We start from the raw sequence: 17,602 nt of genomic DNA, 5'->3' as shown, positions 1-17,602 counted from the left end.
GTTAAAGGGACACTGTCAAGATTGACAGACTTGCAATTAGACTTACTGGCATGTAGGCAAGTCTGTACCTCAGATAGTCCTTTTGGTGCTGTCTACCAACCCATAAAAAAGAAACTGACTGGCAGAACCAAGGTAACAGCATGACACATCCGTATACAGGCAAAAATAATCCCCACACTCCATGTTGGCTCATCTTGAAGACTAGTTGAGATTTGATGCATGCAGGCTGCAGTTTGGAGGGGATGGTAGTGTTTTCACTATCAAGGGAACTTTATTTTAATAATTGGGATAGGGAATTATATTTCCTGGATCCATTATATTTAAAGAAATGCTTATTACGGGCTGCTACGATAAAAGTGTCCTTTTATAAATAACATATGTAGGAAATATAAACTCCTCCAATATACCACAATGAATGACTGTATGCTCTCTTGAAAAAAATCGCTGCTCGATCATATTCTGGCAGCACTGAAGAGCTTGCTACTAAAAATGGTTGCAAATGTTCATTAAAAATATTTTGGGTCCCCCCAAATTAAAAATTTGAAATTCAAAAAATGTTGACAAGCTCTAGTTGAAACAGTACAGTATGATACTAAGTGGCAAATAGAGTTGAAGCATTTTAGTGTTATTAAATAATGGATTTAAAATTATGGTACTAAAGGGGGAAATATTTTGCAGATGACATCATAAGAAACAAAAAAATAAGGTACAAAAAGGTATACATCCTAAAAAAAAAAAAAAAAGTCAAAACATGTATTAGAAAGTGACACAGAGCACAACAAGATCTTCTAAATTGAAAGGTTTTGCACCATCCAAGAGGTGATAAAGACAATGTATACGGTACACCAAGAAGGAATCTCTGCCCGAGTGATCAGTATGTATAGATTCTGAGTACCACCATGAAAGAGGTTTTATTTGTTTTGGTTTTTTTGTTAGGAAAGGACCAAAATATGGGACCCAGAACCTCCATGGCACACTGATGTTGAGAATGTCATGATCCAGCAAGGCTCCATGGTCTTCTCATTTCCAGAGAGAGACCACCACACTGCACTCAGCTGTTTATCGCCAAGGTTAGATTCGGCTGGAACCTCTTCCATGCTGCCTTAGGCCTAGTCTACACTGAGGTGGGGGATTGATCTAAGTTATGCAACTTCAGCTACGTGAATAACATAGCTGAAGTCGACGTACTTAGATCTACTTACCGCCGTGTCATCACAGCGGTAAGTCAACTGCTGACACCCCCCTGTCAACTCTGCCTGCACCTCTCGCTCCAGTGGAGTACCGGAGTCAACGGGAGAGCACTTGGCGGTCGATTTACCGCGTCTTCACTAGATGTGATAAATCGACCCCCACTGGATCGATCACTCCGGAGGTAAGTGTAGACATGCCCTAAGTCTCCAGATCGTAAGTTTTCATTTTAAACAGAAAGGCAGTCTCAAGCTGTTATGGTGGGTGACAGGCTCAAAAACAATGAGCTGAGTGTAATTGCTACAGTGATGTCTGCCTGTGTTTTCAGAACCTGAAACAATCGTTGAGAGGTGTGACCTGCTCCCTTCATCTCCCTGGGCACTATCTCAAGGTACCCAATGACAACCACTTTGGCTTTTAAAGTATTATCTGTTTCTTGGATCATAAAGACTTGTAAGAAAAGGAATGGGAACAATCATTTTATGAAGGGAGGATCATACTGTGAAGAGCTGCAGACGCTATTGTAAGAGGTGGCAGGTTCTGGCAGCACAAGTCAGTGGGCTTGGGAGTACCACCACTTTCCCCCAGTTCCCAGTCAAGGAGGACTCAAACTCAAGGAGCCTAACAGAGCCTTGGCGCCCCCAAGGGGAACCAAGCGCAAGAAGCTCAGTGGAACATGCCAGCCTCACTGAGGGGAAGAGAAGCATGAGGAGCTCAGTACAGCCCACATGTGCATTCAGACCCTGCTGAGGAGAAGCGAAGTTCAATCAATGCAGATAGCACACGTGGTCATGTTTTGAACATCTGTGCAATCCACTGTGTGTGCCATCTCATGTGGGCAGAGCTTATGTTGTGGGCGAAGCTTGGAAGAGCACTTTCTCTCCCCACCATGTCTGACCCCTAGATCCTACTTACACAATTGCCCAACTTTTCCCCTCCACTTCCTATGGGAGTAGGTTTTCATTCCTCCCCAGCTGGGGACTGGGGCTGCTGAGAAGTTCTGAACATACCAAGTAGGAACTTCACTGGGGGGGGGGGGGAGAGAAAGGGATAGTGGTTTTCCCTGTCTGACTGACACCCAGCTAGAGGAATCTTAAGTTAGGTAACTCCATCACCACCATCTGGCAGTCAGAAAGGAGGCTGCAGTACCTCACTCCCTGTTGTCCCTCACTGCCTCCAAATGAAGCAACCAATTTTCCAGTCTATTTAAAGCAGAGGAACCCCAGTCTCTATCCCCATTTCCCCTCCCCTGGCAGCAGCTGCATGGAGTGGAGTTTACCGCTCTCCTAAGCTTGCAACAACCTGAGCTGGCACAGGACTTGCATGGATCAAGGCTAGCGCCCTAAGAAGGCTGCTTGGAGACTGCAATGCTGAGCTTGTTTCCAAAAGCTCACCAGACCAGATCCAGCTGCTCCGCAGCTTGCTCCTTTTATCATCAAGTATGCATTGGCTCTGACCCTCTTCAGATTCAGTCAGACTGGTTTGCAAATAGGTTACAATACAATAAGGTGCTGCTGAGCCCAATACTTCTGTGTAACTCAGCCTGTAATGCTTGCTAAGAGGTAAGGTGCTGTTCAACTTGGTAGAAACTAGCTGGGCTTAGGTATAAAGCTGCTATCTTTTGGAGAGAAGCTGCCAACCCAAAATGGACAATTTAAATCTGTGATGACTTGCTGTGGAGTAATGTTTGTTTTCTGCCTACCAAAGATTTTACCTACCTTGGTGTTTCCATTTCCATAAACAGTACCTCTCAAGGCTTGATTAACTGCAACCACAGATTTATGCCTTATTATTGGGGCAGGAGTGCACAGACAATTGGCGGAGGGTGGAAAACTGAAAGATGGTGGGGAGAAAAGTTAGAGCACTGAAGAGGGAAAAAGTTTTTCTACACTTCAATAAGAAAACCTGTGGTGTCAAAATGAAAATAAGAATCTCTTGACGTTTTCAAGGGGGTCAGTTTGAGATCACCACGACCCTCCCATTCAGCCCATGAACATGTATTCCATTGCTTGACATTTCAACAACCAGTGGCTTAGAGCAGCGGGTCTCATCCTTTCCATACTGTACCACCACCCAACTTACAACAGGAAAATGTCTGGGCCCTCCCACCTTCCTCTAAACATGAAGAGAAAGAGTAGGGTCACAACCCCTTGAAACCTGTTCTCAGGTTGAGAAGCCCTGGATTAGACAGTTCACGAATATCAAAAAGCTGTTTCTCTGATGCATTTGAAAAACAAAAGCCTTTTTTAAAATCTCTCACCCTGTGCTGCCCCTCAACGTGTCCAGCCTTATTTGAAGAAAAGTTGCTATTTGCTCCTCTATGTCTTGGGCCCTCAAGCATTTGTAAAAAGTTAGAGAAAAGAAAGTCTAACAGACAAGACTGCACAATAATTATTTTCAGATGGACCAACCACATTGGCTTGAAAACTGAGGGCAACTCTTGGCTATGTCAAAATGTATCCTATCAAACCAATTATTTTGAAATTGCGTTAATCACATTCAGTAGACAAGGGCTTAAAAAATCACAGCCATTTGTACAACATAGCTATTACTGGGAAAAGAAACAAAACCCCAGAAGTTTAAACAAAAGTTGTGTAAGCTGTGTGTGATATTAAATTCATGTGAGTGAGCATTTCTAGTTACATGAAATATCCCACAATATCTTCTCAAATTATGTAGAGCTCATTGTTGCTTCCACTAAAGTCAATAGGAATTCTGCCATTGACTTTAATGAGAGCAGGATCAGGCTTCTAAAGAGCTAAGTATTTTGCAACATTTAAAAAAAAAAATCATGGCCAAGTTCTGCTCTCAGATATGCACGAACACCTGTTGTTGTCATCAGGGCACACTGTGTATATGTAACCAAGGAAAGATTTCAGTGACACATTATTTTATTTTTCATCTATCTTAGTCAAAATTGCCTTTTTCAAAGGCTAATGGAAGAAGCTACAGCTATCTGGAATAGATTTCTAAGCAACCATGGACATCTGCTGTACCTTCCGTATGGAAGTCTAGGAGCATGTCGCCGGGATCTTGTGTTACAGCTGATCTCCTGTAGACCACGTGAATTCTTCCTCTCTCTTCTTCCATTTGTTTGCCTCTTTCCAAAGGTTCAATGAAATATTCATCTTTATCAGTTCTTATCATTCCAGCCTGGTGAGGAGGGAGGAGAGGAAGAGCACAAAGTATGTCAAAAATCCATTTTCCTGACTCGATACATTGATAAGCTTCTACTGACATTTTAAAGATGTGTGAAAAGTACAACAGCCAGCAGCTGACCGTAACACAGGCAGATTACTTCACAGTAAAATAAAATCAGTTAGGTTTTTTTTTTATTTGGGCTTTACACAGGACCCAGAATATTTCTAGCTACAGAACATTTTGACCTGTGCATAGACTAGCTCTCATAGGCATTAATGGGAGTCATACATATGTAAAACACACACACACACTCCCAACAAAATACATGCCTCAGGCACAAGTTTTATAGGAATTCTAGCATTTGTATGTAATGAGTAAAACTGATATTTTAATTAGCTATTAATACAGATATTTATGACTTGAGGAATGCAGTGCCGGGTGTCTTCCATTTGTCTGTGCTCAGCGTCCCACAGGAACTGCTCAACACCTTACAGAACTGGGCCTTAATTTTACTGGTCTACAGTCACCTGGGCACTCCCCCTAAACAACTGCATGCCATTCAACCCTCTAATTATTGATCCCTGTGGATTAACAGGTCATTCAAACCCCTCTCTCTGCACCTTTCTCTTGGGAGGGCTGTGAACTGGACTTTACAGATGTACAGGTTAACTCTACTTTCACTGACACTGGTATTAACTGGGACTAAACTCACTGGAATAAGTTACATCAGCATAAAACAGGCAGGTAGGAGTGAAAGGAGACTCAGGTTTATGATCATGTGGCAAAATGTCATCTTCCGATAACTTGAATGTAAATCACAGCAAGCAATGGAGAGAGAATTAAGCAGTGTAATCAAGGGGAAGACCGTCTTAAAAAAAATCCTCTTAGGGGGAAAAAAAGAAAAAGCTTTCATACTTCCTTTAACTCAGAGCACAGCAGCCTGCATTCTGTGTGGCAGAGTGACTGGCCATGTGCAGACTATTTGGAGATACCAGTGAAAAAAACAAAGGGATATTCTATTTTGAGCAATCTGCCACCTACTTTTAAAGGCATAATATGAACACCTATATACAAACGTATGTACCAGGCAAGAAAGGGACTAGAAACAATCATTATGCAACCACTCTTTCTGTAATGTTGCTCAATATTCTCTCCCCTATGGTATGATTTAGTCACTTTGCATCCAAGTATCTGAGTTACACAGAGACATCCAAATGTGGGAATATTGGGCAGGCCGTGCACCTCTCCTTCCAAGTGCAGAGGGGGTTCTCTGCCCCTGGATCACAGTGCTTCCTTGGGGAGTGAGGGGTAGAGTGCAAGACAGCCATGTCAGCAGCACCATCTCCCCTCCCAACTGAACTCAGCCCAGGCCTCTCCATGTGGGCTGCATTTGCTGTGGGGGATAGGCTCCAGACTAGTCAGGGTTCAGGTGGCAGGATGAGAGAGTTAAGAAAAGAATACAGGGAATACAGCCCCAAGTACAATCTTTTTTGCACAGCTTGTCGAGCATCCCTCGGAGCTGCTGGGGCTGGTATGTGCGTGACAGGCAAACCCCTAGCTGCATTTCTGAGAGCTCCCCTCTACAAGTAAAGCCCCAAATGCTAGGCTTGCACAGAAATGTACAGATAAGTACAGAAGCAAACAAGCAGCTGAGCAGAATCTCTTATATTATTTCCCAATCAGTCAACATGGTGCAGCCTTCTTCATCAACTCCAGATATCAGATTAGGATGAAGCGCAACCCAGTATATAAACGTGTAACATTGCTGTGATCCAACCATAAAGTCACAAAGCTATACATCGCCAAGTGTCACATCAGAGTGCAAGAGGAAAGGCATGGTGGCATTCCTAAAATGGTAGAAATAAGCGTTGTCTGAGGCTAACACCTGAGTACGGGTCCCCCCTAGAAAAAGAAATATAGTGTGACAAAGCCTTTCACCAGTAAGACATTTCAAACTCTCACGCTGACTAACATGCATTTATTTCAATGCATTATCCTTCTTCTCTCTTTTCAGAAACCAAATAAATTCAGGGCAAAAGAGCTTTTCAATGTAACATTCTAGCAGACGATTTAAATGCATGTAAGCCATGAATTTCAAAGTTATGGCCCTGCCTGTAACCACACTGTACATATACTGTGTGGAATAAGATGAGATTTAGTGCCAGACTTTCGAAAGTGCTCAACACCCACAACTGGGTCCAGATACTCAAAAGATCCTGGTGCATCGAATGGGAGCTGCTGGAAGCTGAACTCATAATCTGGGCTGAGCGCCTAACCCCTGGTCCAAGCTGGGCAAAAGGGCCAGAGCAGCATCAAGAGGCTACAAAAGCCCTAGGTCCCACCAGGGATCTGCTTACAAGGCCTGGTGTGAGAAGTGCATCAGGGCTGGTACATGCATTGAAGATTCTGGATCCCAGGAAGCTTTAAGTTAGACAAGCCTCAGGGAGTTACATCAGGTGTCTCTTCAGCCGCTGGGGCGGCACAGTATTGGGAAGGCTCAAAGGCAGCCCCTCCACATCTGTCCCCATGCAGGTCTGCAAAATCACTGAGTTCCAACACACACCAAAGCTTTGCATTTCAATTCTGAATCATAACTACACTATGTGTTTTCTGTACAAAATAGAAAAAATTATTTCAACTCAGTCTCAATATGTCAGATGTAAATGAACTGTGAAGGTTTAAAATGAAAAAGTTACAAATTTGAGAAGTCATCAAAAAAATTCCCTCAAAGTGTCATGAACACTTTATCACCCACCACAGCTTTTTTCCTTAGAATTTGAAAAATGGGAGGTGTACTGAAAAGTAGCATTCTTATATCCATAAGAATGTATAGCATGCTGGATCTGCTACTTGGTTATCACTGCTATACCTTGACATCAGTGGGTTTGCCTTTAAACAGCAATAAGTACTGTCTAAGGTCACCAACCCTCCAGGATTGTCTTGGAGTCTCCAGGAATTAAAGATTAATCTTTAATTAAAGAGGTCATGTGATGAAACCTCCAGGAATACATCCAATCAAAACTGGCAACCCTTGTGTGCAGTAGTATCAGGATTGGACCCTACGTTATAAATTATTAGAGAGAAATGTCTAAAGGAAATGAAAGGGGATATCAATTACAATCATCAATAAAACTTACCTGAAATATCTATGATTTCCAATAGCATTCATACTGAGCAACGAAGTCATTGTGATTTTATTACTTCTTAAAGATAGCTTTAGTTTTCAAAATGCTTTACTGCATGAAGAATATTTACTTCAGTGCCTAAGGGTCAGGAGCCAAACCACAGATTTTGCCTACATCATTTTTTCAGGAGGGTTTTGAAACGGTTTGACTGAATTCACTTAAATCATAAAATCATCTGTTACCATCATTTATTCATTTTTATGGTTAACACCATTTCTTAAATATTATGGAATTTAAGTAACTATAAATACTACTGTTTCATTTTTCCTTTATTTTTATTATGAGTGGCAGTAATCATTGTGATTTTTAGGTTGGAGTAAGTCAAGTAACATCACACAGTTTTTTCCCTTTCATGTGGATAACCAGCATTATTAGATTGGGAATGAACAAGTCCCTTCGCATGTTAATGGTTTATTTTCTTGCCATTTGTCTGGCCAAAAAGTGAGTTTGTGCCTACAGTTGCTATGTTACTGGTGTAAAACCTTATTCTGGCACACAGATTTTGTTTAAATAACCCACTTTTTACAAAGCTGTTTGCCTACAGTTTGAAAGTAGCTGTGTCCAAAGGCAGTGTGAAGTCCAGAAAGTAACTCTGGCTTCCCTTCCCAGCTTTAATATGTGCTTTCTTCTTTCCTGTGTTAAGTCTACAAAAAAGAAAGGAGCCCATAATTATATTATTCATAATGTGGGTGCCTTTTTGTACAAGGAATACCAGAATAAGTTGCAAGAATTAAGTGAAATTTCAACTTTTTTTTAATATGCACTGAATATAAACCATGTTTTTAAGACAGACCTATCACAAAAAACCCCAACTCAGTTACTGTACCTAATAACACGCCTCTTCACTTAACCTTCTGCCACCCCAGTAACTCTGCTATTTAAAGGGGGGGGGGGAAATGTTCATTTAAAAAAAACAAAAACAAAAAACTATTACTCTAAAGCGAAGAGTACCCAAAGCAAGTGTCCAATTTCATGTAAGCATGCAAAATTAATCTGAGTTGATATTATGAAATGCAAATTGAAACAGTATAAACACAGAAACAAAAATGGCATCGGTTCAGGATGACTTGCCATGCAAACATACCTGGCAAAGCAGAACAGCTGCTCAATTTAGAAAGCATATTCTACTCTGACTGCATCATCATCAGGTGCAAACTGCAGCACACACCAGATTTTCCATAAAAGATGCATAACAGTGTTCTTGCCTAGACATACATCTGGATTGCACACAAATAGTTAATGCAGTGTCCTTGATTTAGAGTTAGTCATGCAATCAATGAGAATGTTACCTTTTTAACAACAACATTTCCTGGCATTTAATGGCATCCTATGGATGTGTTCCTGATCTAACAGTTAATATTGAATTACAAAGTCACAGAACAACTGGAATGGGTGGCAATAAACACAGAACCTGGTAAGACTTGTATGCATTCCTCGCTTAACAGGTTCAGTATCCTGTTTTTATAACTTGATACTGTGTCAGACTGTGATTGTGTCACAGTATTAGTAATGGGATACAGAGCCTTTCAGCCCTGAATCAGTTTCACATCCATCCTGGGTCAGTAGTAGCCAAAAGCCATTACCATCTAATTACCTACGAGAAATGAGGTCAGAGGCTCAATCCAGTTTCACATCAAAAAACATCTTTGTAACCAGCACCCTCGCTGGCGACCTCGTCAGAGAGGCTAAGAACTGAATAGCCAGCCACTCGCCCGGGAAGGGTGATCATTCCAGAGAAGGTTTGAGGTACATTGATGGAGCCCATTGGAGAAGCTTATATACTGCTGCTACGCACTTATTCCGTGGATGAACAATGGGCTTCATTCTCCAGCATTTTCAAGTGTTTTAAATTCATTTTTTTAAAAGTGGAGGCAGACCCCTCCCATGCCAAAGCCCTTCAGCCACCTCGACACTAGAGAATTCTGGGACTGCAAGCCTCTGCCCTGCTTGTTGTAACACACCTGGTGCCCGCACACAAAAGGGCTTGTATCTGTGCCCAAGAGTTCTGCACCGTGCTAAGGCCCACCGATCCATTATAATGGTGTCACGATGGCGATGCTCTGGAACTGCTCCCCATGAAGCCAGTCAGGACTCTGGGGCAGTAGCCTTCCTGTGAGGAGCCTGTCTTCAGGAAACAAAGCTCACACAGCTTCCACCTTCCTGAGTCTGACCTCGGAGCATTCAGCATCCTCTGCCCCTCCGTGCACTTCCCACAGCGAGTCCGCTCAGGCGGGGCTCCTGGGGAAGCCAGAGGGTCCTGCACCCCAACTTCGCAGTCAGACGTGACTCTCAGCCAGCCAGTAAAACAGAGGTTTATTAGATGACAGGAACATGGTCTAAAACCGAGCTTGTAGGTGCAGAGAACGGGACCCCTCAGCTGGGTCCATTTTGGGGGGCAGTGAGCCAGACAACCACGTCTGCCCTTCACTCCATGTCCCAGCCAGCCCCAAAACTGAAACTCCCTCCAGCCCCTCCTCCTCTGGGCTTTGTTCCTTTCCCCGGGCCAGGAGGTCACCTGATTCCTTTGTTCTCCAACCCTTTAGCTCTCACCTTACAGGGGGGAAGGGCCCAGGCCATCAGTTGCCAGGAAACAGGGTGTCGGCCATTCTCTGTGTCCAGACTCCTGCACACACATGCCCTCTAGGGCTCTGCAGTGATTATACACCCTTACCCCACCACCTAGATACTTAAGAACTGCCTAGGGGAAACTGAGGCACCCCCACACTATTCAGAGGAAACATTACAAACAGTCCCACTTCGTCACAAATGGTACTTTGGATCACTCGTAGCTTTGGGGACAAAAGCAGCCCGGTCATCAATGGCAGCACGGCAAATGTCCCACCTCTGAAGTTCCCAACAGCTCTGATGGGGCTCCACAATAGGAGTCAGGCTCAATCAGACCTCTCTGTGGCAGAGCCTTTTCTGAGAGAAATTATAGTATTTTCCCTCCAGCTTCCAACAATTCATCTGAACAATCTGTCTGCCTCATTCCCAGTCATGTTACTGCATTTGCCTTTTAGGGGATTTTACTCCAAGGCACTGCAGAAGCTGGGGCCGAAAAAGTCAAAGGCCTAAGGAAATGTCTGCCCCCTGCTTCCTCCCCAATACAGAGTCTCTTACTGCAGAACTCAGCCTTTTCTGCGGGCAGAACACAGTTTCACCCTCACGGCCCAGTCCAGGTGGGGTCACTCAAGCCAACCTTCCCTCAGGAAAGCAGGGAGCCAGGCAGGACTAGAGAGTCCAGCTCTGGGGTGGCAGAATCCAGGATTTACTGTTTTTGTAATGGGAATTAAAAAATATTAATTAATTTACCAAATTCTCTCAGGGAAATTCTCTGTGTCTCTACAAATTTCAGGCTGTATTACAAGAAACAGGGATTGAGAAACATGGTATCAAAGAGTACATATCCTAATGTCATCTTGCTGCCTAGCCACTATGGAGGAACTTGGGAGGAGGTCATGGGATTGCTTCAAGCAAAGATGAGATGCTGCTGCTGGGTTGGAGATGAGCAGATTATATGGAAACCAGGATTAAAAAGGGGGGTGCTTCAGTGTGGTCACCCAAGTCACCCCTCACGAAATCAGGGCAGTCGACGACCAATGGGTTATCTGGTCACCATATACAAAACCAAAATGCAGACCTGGGAAAACACATTAGGCTCTATTCTGTGGTAAGGTAACAAGCTAGTTGGGGGGGGGGTCCCAAGCATACAAAGACCATTTGCACTAACACATCTGGTTGAGATTCCACTGTGGGGCAAAAGGCATAGAAGTTCAGTGCAAGGAGCAGTGCAAAGCCAAAGGGCACATGGCAAAGCCAAAAAAAAGCACGTTTTAGGCAACATGGGTGTACGCTTACACATTAGCCATCCATCCATCCCAGGAAAAAATTCAGATGGATACTGTAGAGTAGTGTCCTAAGCACTGATCACAACAAGCTCTGATGTGTGGTTTCTTTTTATATATTCTATGCTATCAAGCACCTACGTCTATCTTCTGCATTTCCCTATTGATTTACCTTTCTAGTCTGATCTTTCTGCCTCTATTGTAGCTTGAAACTGATTTTTTGCTTATGCCTTTGGGACACTTGTGTGCTTTGCATCTGGCCCTGCACTGCCCTGAGTCTCACCATGTTGGTACAAATGGGAAGATATTGCATACAGAAAAGTGGGGCTGATCCATTTGTATACCTGTTACTCACATGTCATTCTCCACCTACCCCATTAAGATATATCCCCCAAAGACTACCAGTATCCTACAACCTGTATGTGCAGATAAACTGCATTATAGTACAGCCAAAGAATCAAAAATCCAAAAGATCCACTTTTGTCTATTAAGGAAAATTAAATTATTAAAATATTGGCAAAGTTCCCATGAGGAATTTCAACCTTCGAAACTGCAATGCAAAAGAGGAGGGCTAAGAGTTCTGTTATTCTGATGTACTGTACAGTTTACGGTCTGCACTAATTCCTGATCTTCTCCCCTCTTCATACTCCCTTTTCTAACTAAGGCAGGGGTTCTCAAACTGGGGGTCGGGACCCCCCAGGGGGTCGCGAGGTTATTACATAGGGGGTCGTGAGCTGTCAGGCTCCACCTCAAACCCCGCTTTGCCTTCAACATTTATAATGGCGTTAAATATTGTATATAAAGAAGTGTTTTTAATGTATGGGGGGGGAGGTGCACTCAGAGGCTTGCTGTGTGAAAGGAGTCACCAGTACAAATGTCTGAGAACCCCTGAACTAAGGCATGCCGTGATCAGCCAGCCTCACAGACAGAATGGATTCCCAACCATTCAAGCGGTAGTTACAGAACTCCACAAAAAACAGACTCCCCTCCATGCCAGAACTGCTTGAAGTAGGACGTGGTCCCCATGTTTCCCTTTCCCTGATATGCTGGCTGATGAAAACAGGAGCTGATGGGATTTTAAGCAGCAACTGTCACTTGCATGGCCTAGACAAATTACATGTGAACCTGATTATTTTCTTCAGGTCTCATACTGACCTATGCTTATTCATATAGATCTGGGGCCTGATTCTCCTCTGACTTTGACCAGCTTTATACTAGTGGAAACTCCACTGGACTTCAGTAGAGTTAACCCTGATCTATGCTGGTGTAAATGAGAATAGAATCAAGCCCTTAATCTTGAATGATGAAACTAAGTGATATTCAGTAATGCTATTACATTAAAATAGATGTTAAGTTACGGTAAAGAGAGACAATCTTCTCTCACTGACACTGCTGTAATTTCACTGAAATCAGCGGTGCCACACTTGTGAAAGAAATAGACCCGATTTTTTTTGGCTCAGAGCTAGATTTCCAAGTGTTTACCATCTACAATTAGCCAGATTTTCAAAAAAGAGTAACATCTCCTAAGGGACCTAAATAAGAGGCCAGAGTTTCAAAGCTGCTCAGCATCCAGCAGCTGCTACCATGACACCTCTGGTTAGATTTTCAAAACAGCTCAGACCTTCCCTCCATCTTCACATGCCATGAACAGATCTCTGGCACAGCTGAGGAGATAGTCCACAATATCTGGTGGAGCTAAATTACCTGCAAAGCATTAAGGTTGGGTGCCTGGAATTTTTAACACCCATAAAACTGGGCCATTTCAAGCGTTTTATTGTCCATGCGCCATAGAAATAAAGGGAGTTTAACAGATGTAGAGTATGAGTGAAGAAGAGGGGAATTTTGTTTTGGTACCCAACGATTCTTAAATATTAATGGTTTGAGATGCTTTAGCAAGTGACACTTAAAACCCCACACAACAAAGAGGAAATTAGGGCTGCTGAAGCAGAATGTCCATGGATAAGAACAGAGAATTCACAGCTACATAAATAATTTGCAGAACCTGTTTACTCAGTACTCTCTCTCTCACTCTCTCTTCTCTTGATTCTTTTACAATAGGAATTTTACTTGGATGGGAACTGATCATCCCCACACATCTTCAGAAATATCTACATTTTTCTGAATTGTTGCACTTCTCTCTAATCCAGATCTTATGGTTCAGCCAGTTTTACATAGACTAACGTGCTATATATGAAGCTCAACTACTGTACTAAGGTTTCCAGTTAACTATAGGGTGTTGGGTGTAAATGGTATTTACAACTAAAGAATACCATAAGGTGAATTTGTAAATATACAAAATCTCTCTTCTAGTGGAAATCATATATAGACCATCAACCTTGGTGTTTTAGCTACATTTTTCCAGTCTACTGTCAGTGCAAATAGAGAATCCAGCTTTTGTTCCTGAGGAACCTTTTCCAAAAAAGGATCAATAAAAAGAGCTTGCAATTTTCCAAGCACATGGAGAGGGAGGAAGTCGGGTTTACATGGTCCACCCTTATACAGCCATTACATTTTCAGCTGATCGCCACTGAAAACTCTGCATTCCAGCATAGAACATTTCACAAACCCCTAGCCAGTGGAGAAAAGCAAGCAGGTGCTTACAACACCTTTTGTAAAAGGCTCATTTGAAGAAAAAAAAGAGTGCAGTGGAGTTTCAATGAAGTAGTATGTAGTGGAAAAAGTTCTCCACAAAAACATATTAATGAGGAAATACAGGAAAGTATAGTCTGAAGCCCTGGACCGTTGTTAATTTTACTGCTTTGCTTGTAAATTAAACAACATCTTAATGTATACAATGATTCCGCCAAATTAATGCAAATGTTTAGTTTAAAGATTGTGGTTCTAGTAAGTTTACTGCTTATTATTACTATTTTCTGTAGTATCTAAAATAGACAAACAAAACCACAACAAAACTATTACCACAAAACGAGGAAGCTTTATAACCCTTACCAACTTTGTGAGAGTAAGGCCTGGAAATAAATATCAGTCCATTACCTGTGCGGTTTCATATTGGACTGAGACTGGAGGTCTGGGTTCAATTCTTGGCTTTCCTACATGCTTACCATACAACCATGTCCAAACCAGTTACTCTTGTGTGCCTCAGTTCCCAAGCTATAAAATGGAAACCACCATACCCTACCTCAAGGGCTGCCACAAGTACAAAACTCATTAATGATTGTAAAAACAATGAGGAATGCCTCATAAACTTAGGCCCAAATAAATTTGTTAGTCTCTAAGGTGCCACAAGGACTTCTCATTGTTTTTGCTGATACAGACTAACATGGCTACCGCTCTGAAACCTGTCATTAATGATTGTGAGGCACTCAGATAGTACAGCGACGGGTGTCATACAAACTAGGTAGATAATGCAAAATAGATCTATGCACCAACACCTCCACATGTCGCTCTTCCATCCCACCTCAACCCAAACTCAACTGGGCATGTGTAGTCTTGAGTCAAGAAGCTTGAGGGGGTCTTCATAACAGCCTTCATGTATGTTAAGGGCTGTTATAAAGAGGACAGTGATCAATGTTTCCCCATGTCCACTGAAAGTAGAACAAGAAGAAATGGGCTTAATTTTCAGATTTAGAAGGAGATTTAGAAAGTTTTTGTAATATCTAACCTAACTCCAAGGGTAGTTAAGATCTGGAATAGGCTTACACGGGGTGGGGCTGTGGAATCCCCATCCTTAGAGGTTTTTAAGAACAGACTGAACAAACACCTATCAGGGATGGTCTAGGTTTACTTGGTCCTGCCACAGCGCACGGAACTGGTTTAGATGACCTCTTGAGGTCCCTTCCAGATCTGTATTTCTACGTTTCTATAATCCAGAGGTAATGACGAAATAAAAACTGAAAGCAAAACTCCCAATTGACTGAAATGGGAGCAGAACCAGGTCCTGAGTGCAAAGTAAAAGGCCACTAGGAAGGTGGTCAGTTTTGCTCTGGTACGTATGGCATGCAGAGGGATCGCTCTCAGGCTAGGAGCAAATGTACTACTACATAATATTGCTGGTAAAGTCAAACCCGCAATATTATGCACATTTTAACCTCAAGACGACATTGAGAGAATAAAAAAAAAAACAAGAAGAAAATCCAAAATGATACAAAGACTAGAGAAAAGAACCTAACAAGGAAAGTTACACTAAGCAATTACATTTATTTAGCAAAAATCAACAGCATTTAAGGGGGAACATAATTCTATACAAATATGCAAAGGATAGTAATGTAAGAGAGGAAAGGACAATTACTGACTTGGAGCAGTAAAACAAGGAGATATGGACTGAAGATTAAATACTGATATACTTAACTTGAATATTAGCGGAACTTTCTGGGTGGAACTATCAAAAACATTTGCGGAAGTCTGATGTTCAACTTCCCTTGATTACAAAGACAGGTGGGAGCATAATTCTTTGAACTTTTAGAAAAGCCCACACTCCAGCCTCTGACAGTAAGGACAGCCAGAGAGCGGAACAGCTCACATAGCTAGCTACCACAGTTATTGTGGCTGCCATTACAAAGCCAAGATTTGCCAACGGTATCTATGATACCCGGTTTTCCCTAGTCTTAGAACAGGAAAAAGCAGAAGTGGATGGAGGCTGGTTTGAAGTGTCCATAATGTGTCCATGAGATAAAAGTTGTTTATTTCAGCTTACAGTGTAGAAACTGTTTGTAAGGGTTGAATGTTTAATGGTGAGCATATGTTTGGATCAGTGAGTTGGCCCTTCCAGCCTCATCACTCTACGTGTAATAAGCTAAATCCAGAGAAGAATCACGGTGTCCAAATGTTCAATCATTAATCACACAGGTGAGTAGTATGCGGAGTAAGACTGGCGAAAGTCAAGATTCAGGAGAGACCAAGTTTGGTGTGATACCAGGAGCTCAGCATTGCAAACTGGTGCTCAGTCTGCTAATGGACAAAAACAGGCCTCTCGGCATGTAACAATGGCCTCTGTGCAGGCTCACTAAAGATCTATTTACTTCAAGTCTGCCTGCGTGCCACATCACCTATTTCTAATGAAACAGTGAGCAGTGCTACCAAAGGCAAGAGGAGGGCTCATGTGAGTAAGAGCTCCTCGAAGTCAGAGCTGCACTATGTGACTGGGTCTCACACAGGCTTTTCCTAAGAGAGCATTAATCCTCCTCTTCCTCCATGAAGAGCCAACCAACCCTGTTGCCCAGGATGGTTACGTCAATAGATGTTGTTTGTAGGAGAGCTACTGAGCAGTACTGAGGAAAGGCAGCTAATTCTTAAGAGGTGCAAGATATAAACCGCAAAGAACTGGGACACAAGACAGAGAGATGGAGGCTAGAGGAGAATCAGAAGTGTTTTTTTGCTGTCTCATCACCCATGAAGGTTGAAGTAAGCCGTGTCTGATAAGTAGTTGATGAAAATCCTGCTTTATTTTTAACATCAGTTCAGCTGAGGGCAGTGTTGTTTTGGGGGGTTGTCTGTTTCTTTTTTGTTCACTATGGATGACAAAAGCCTTTTGTGTCTCTATTTGGCTTTAAATGGACAAGATACTTTTCTATAACATGTTGTTTGTGAATTAAACTGCATCTCACCACTGCTTGAACTCTATTCCATGAATGCAGAGTCTGTTGCCTTAGCATACACTACACTAAAAAAGGCTATAGGAAGGATCAAATCTGAGCACCAGAGCTATGCATGGTGCTGATGTGCCACTGAATTCTGCACTGACATTTCCTATGCACATCAATTTTATGTCACTGACAGCATACTGTCCAGACAACTGGAGTGCTCCAGAATTGTATTTAATGCATCATGTAATAAGAAACTATTTTCTGAAACTCTTTTCTCCTCCGAAATGGGTGCATGATGTTAAAAATTATCTTCGGTGAAGACAGCTAAATATTAGGGCTGTCGATTAATTGCAGGTAACTCACGTGATTAACTCAAAAAAATTAAAACATGATTAATCAGTTTTAATCACACTTGTTAAACAGAATACCAATGGAAATTTATTACATATTTTGGAATTTTTTCCCTACATATTCATAGTTATTGTATTCTGTGTTGTAATTGAAATCAAAGTTTATATTATTTTTATGGCAAATATTTGCACTATAAAAATTATAAACAAAATAGGTTAATTAAAAAATGCTATTTAATACAAGTACTGTAGTGAAATCTCTTTGTCGTGAAAGTGCAACTTACAAATGCAGGGTTTTTTTTCTTCCACAACTGCACTCAAAAACAAAACAATGTAAAATTTCAGAGCCT

At 42.1% G+C, this 17,602-nt stretch overlaps 1 protein-coding gene across 1 annotated transcript in view; it reads right to left on the bottom strand.

Moving 5' to 3' along the window:
- The window catches only part of ADAMTS3 (ADAM metallopeptidase with thrombospondin type 1 motif 3), a 187,137-nt gene that overhangs the window by 115,186 nt on the left and 54,349 nt on the right, over nucleotides 1-17,602 (bottom strand). The window contains 1 exon segment of the mRNA XM_073340380.1: nucleotides 4,185-4,341. Within this exon segment, the coding sequence (XP_073196481.1) occupies nucleotides 4,185-4,341 (157 nt within the window).

This window comes from Lepidochelys kempii, chromosome 4 (genome assembly GCF_965140285.1).
Source record: "Lepidochelys kempii isolate rLepKem1 chromosome 4, rLepKem1.hap1, whole genome shotgun sequence".
In the NCBI taxonomy this organism is placed as follows: Eukaryota; Metazoa; Chordata; order Testudines; family Cheloniidae; genus Lepidochelys; species Lepidochelys kempii.
The sequence above is the reverse complement of the archived record's forward strand: the minus strand, read 5'-3'. Positions and strand labels throughout refer to the sequence as shown.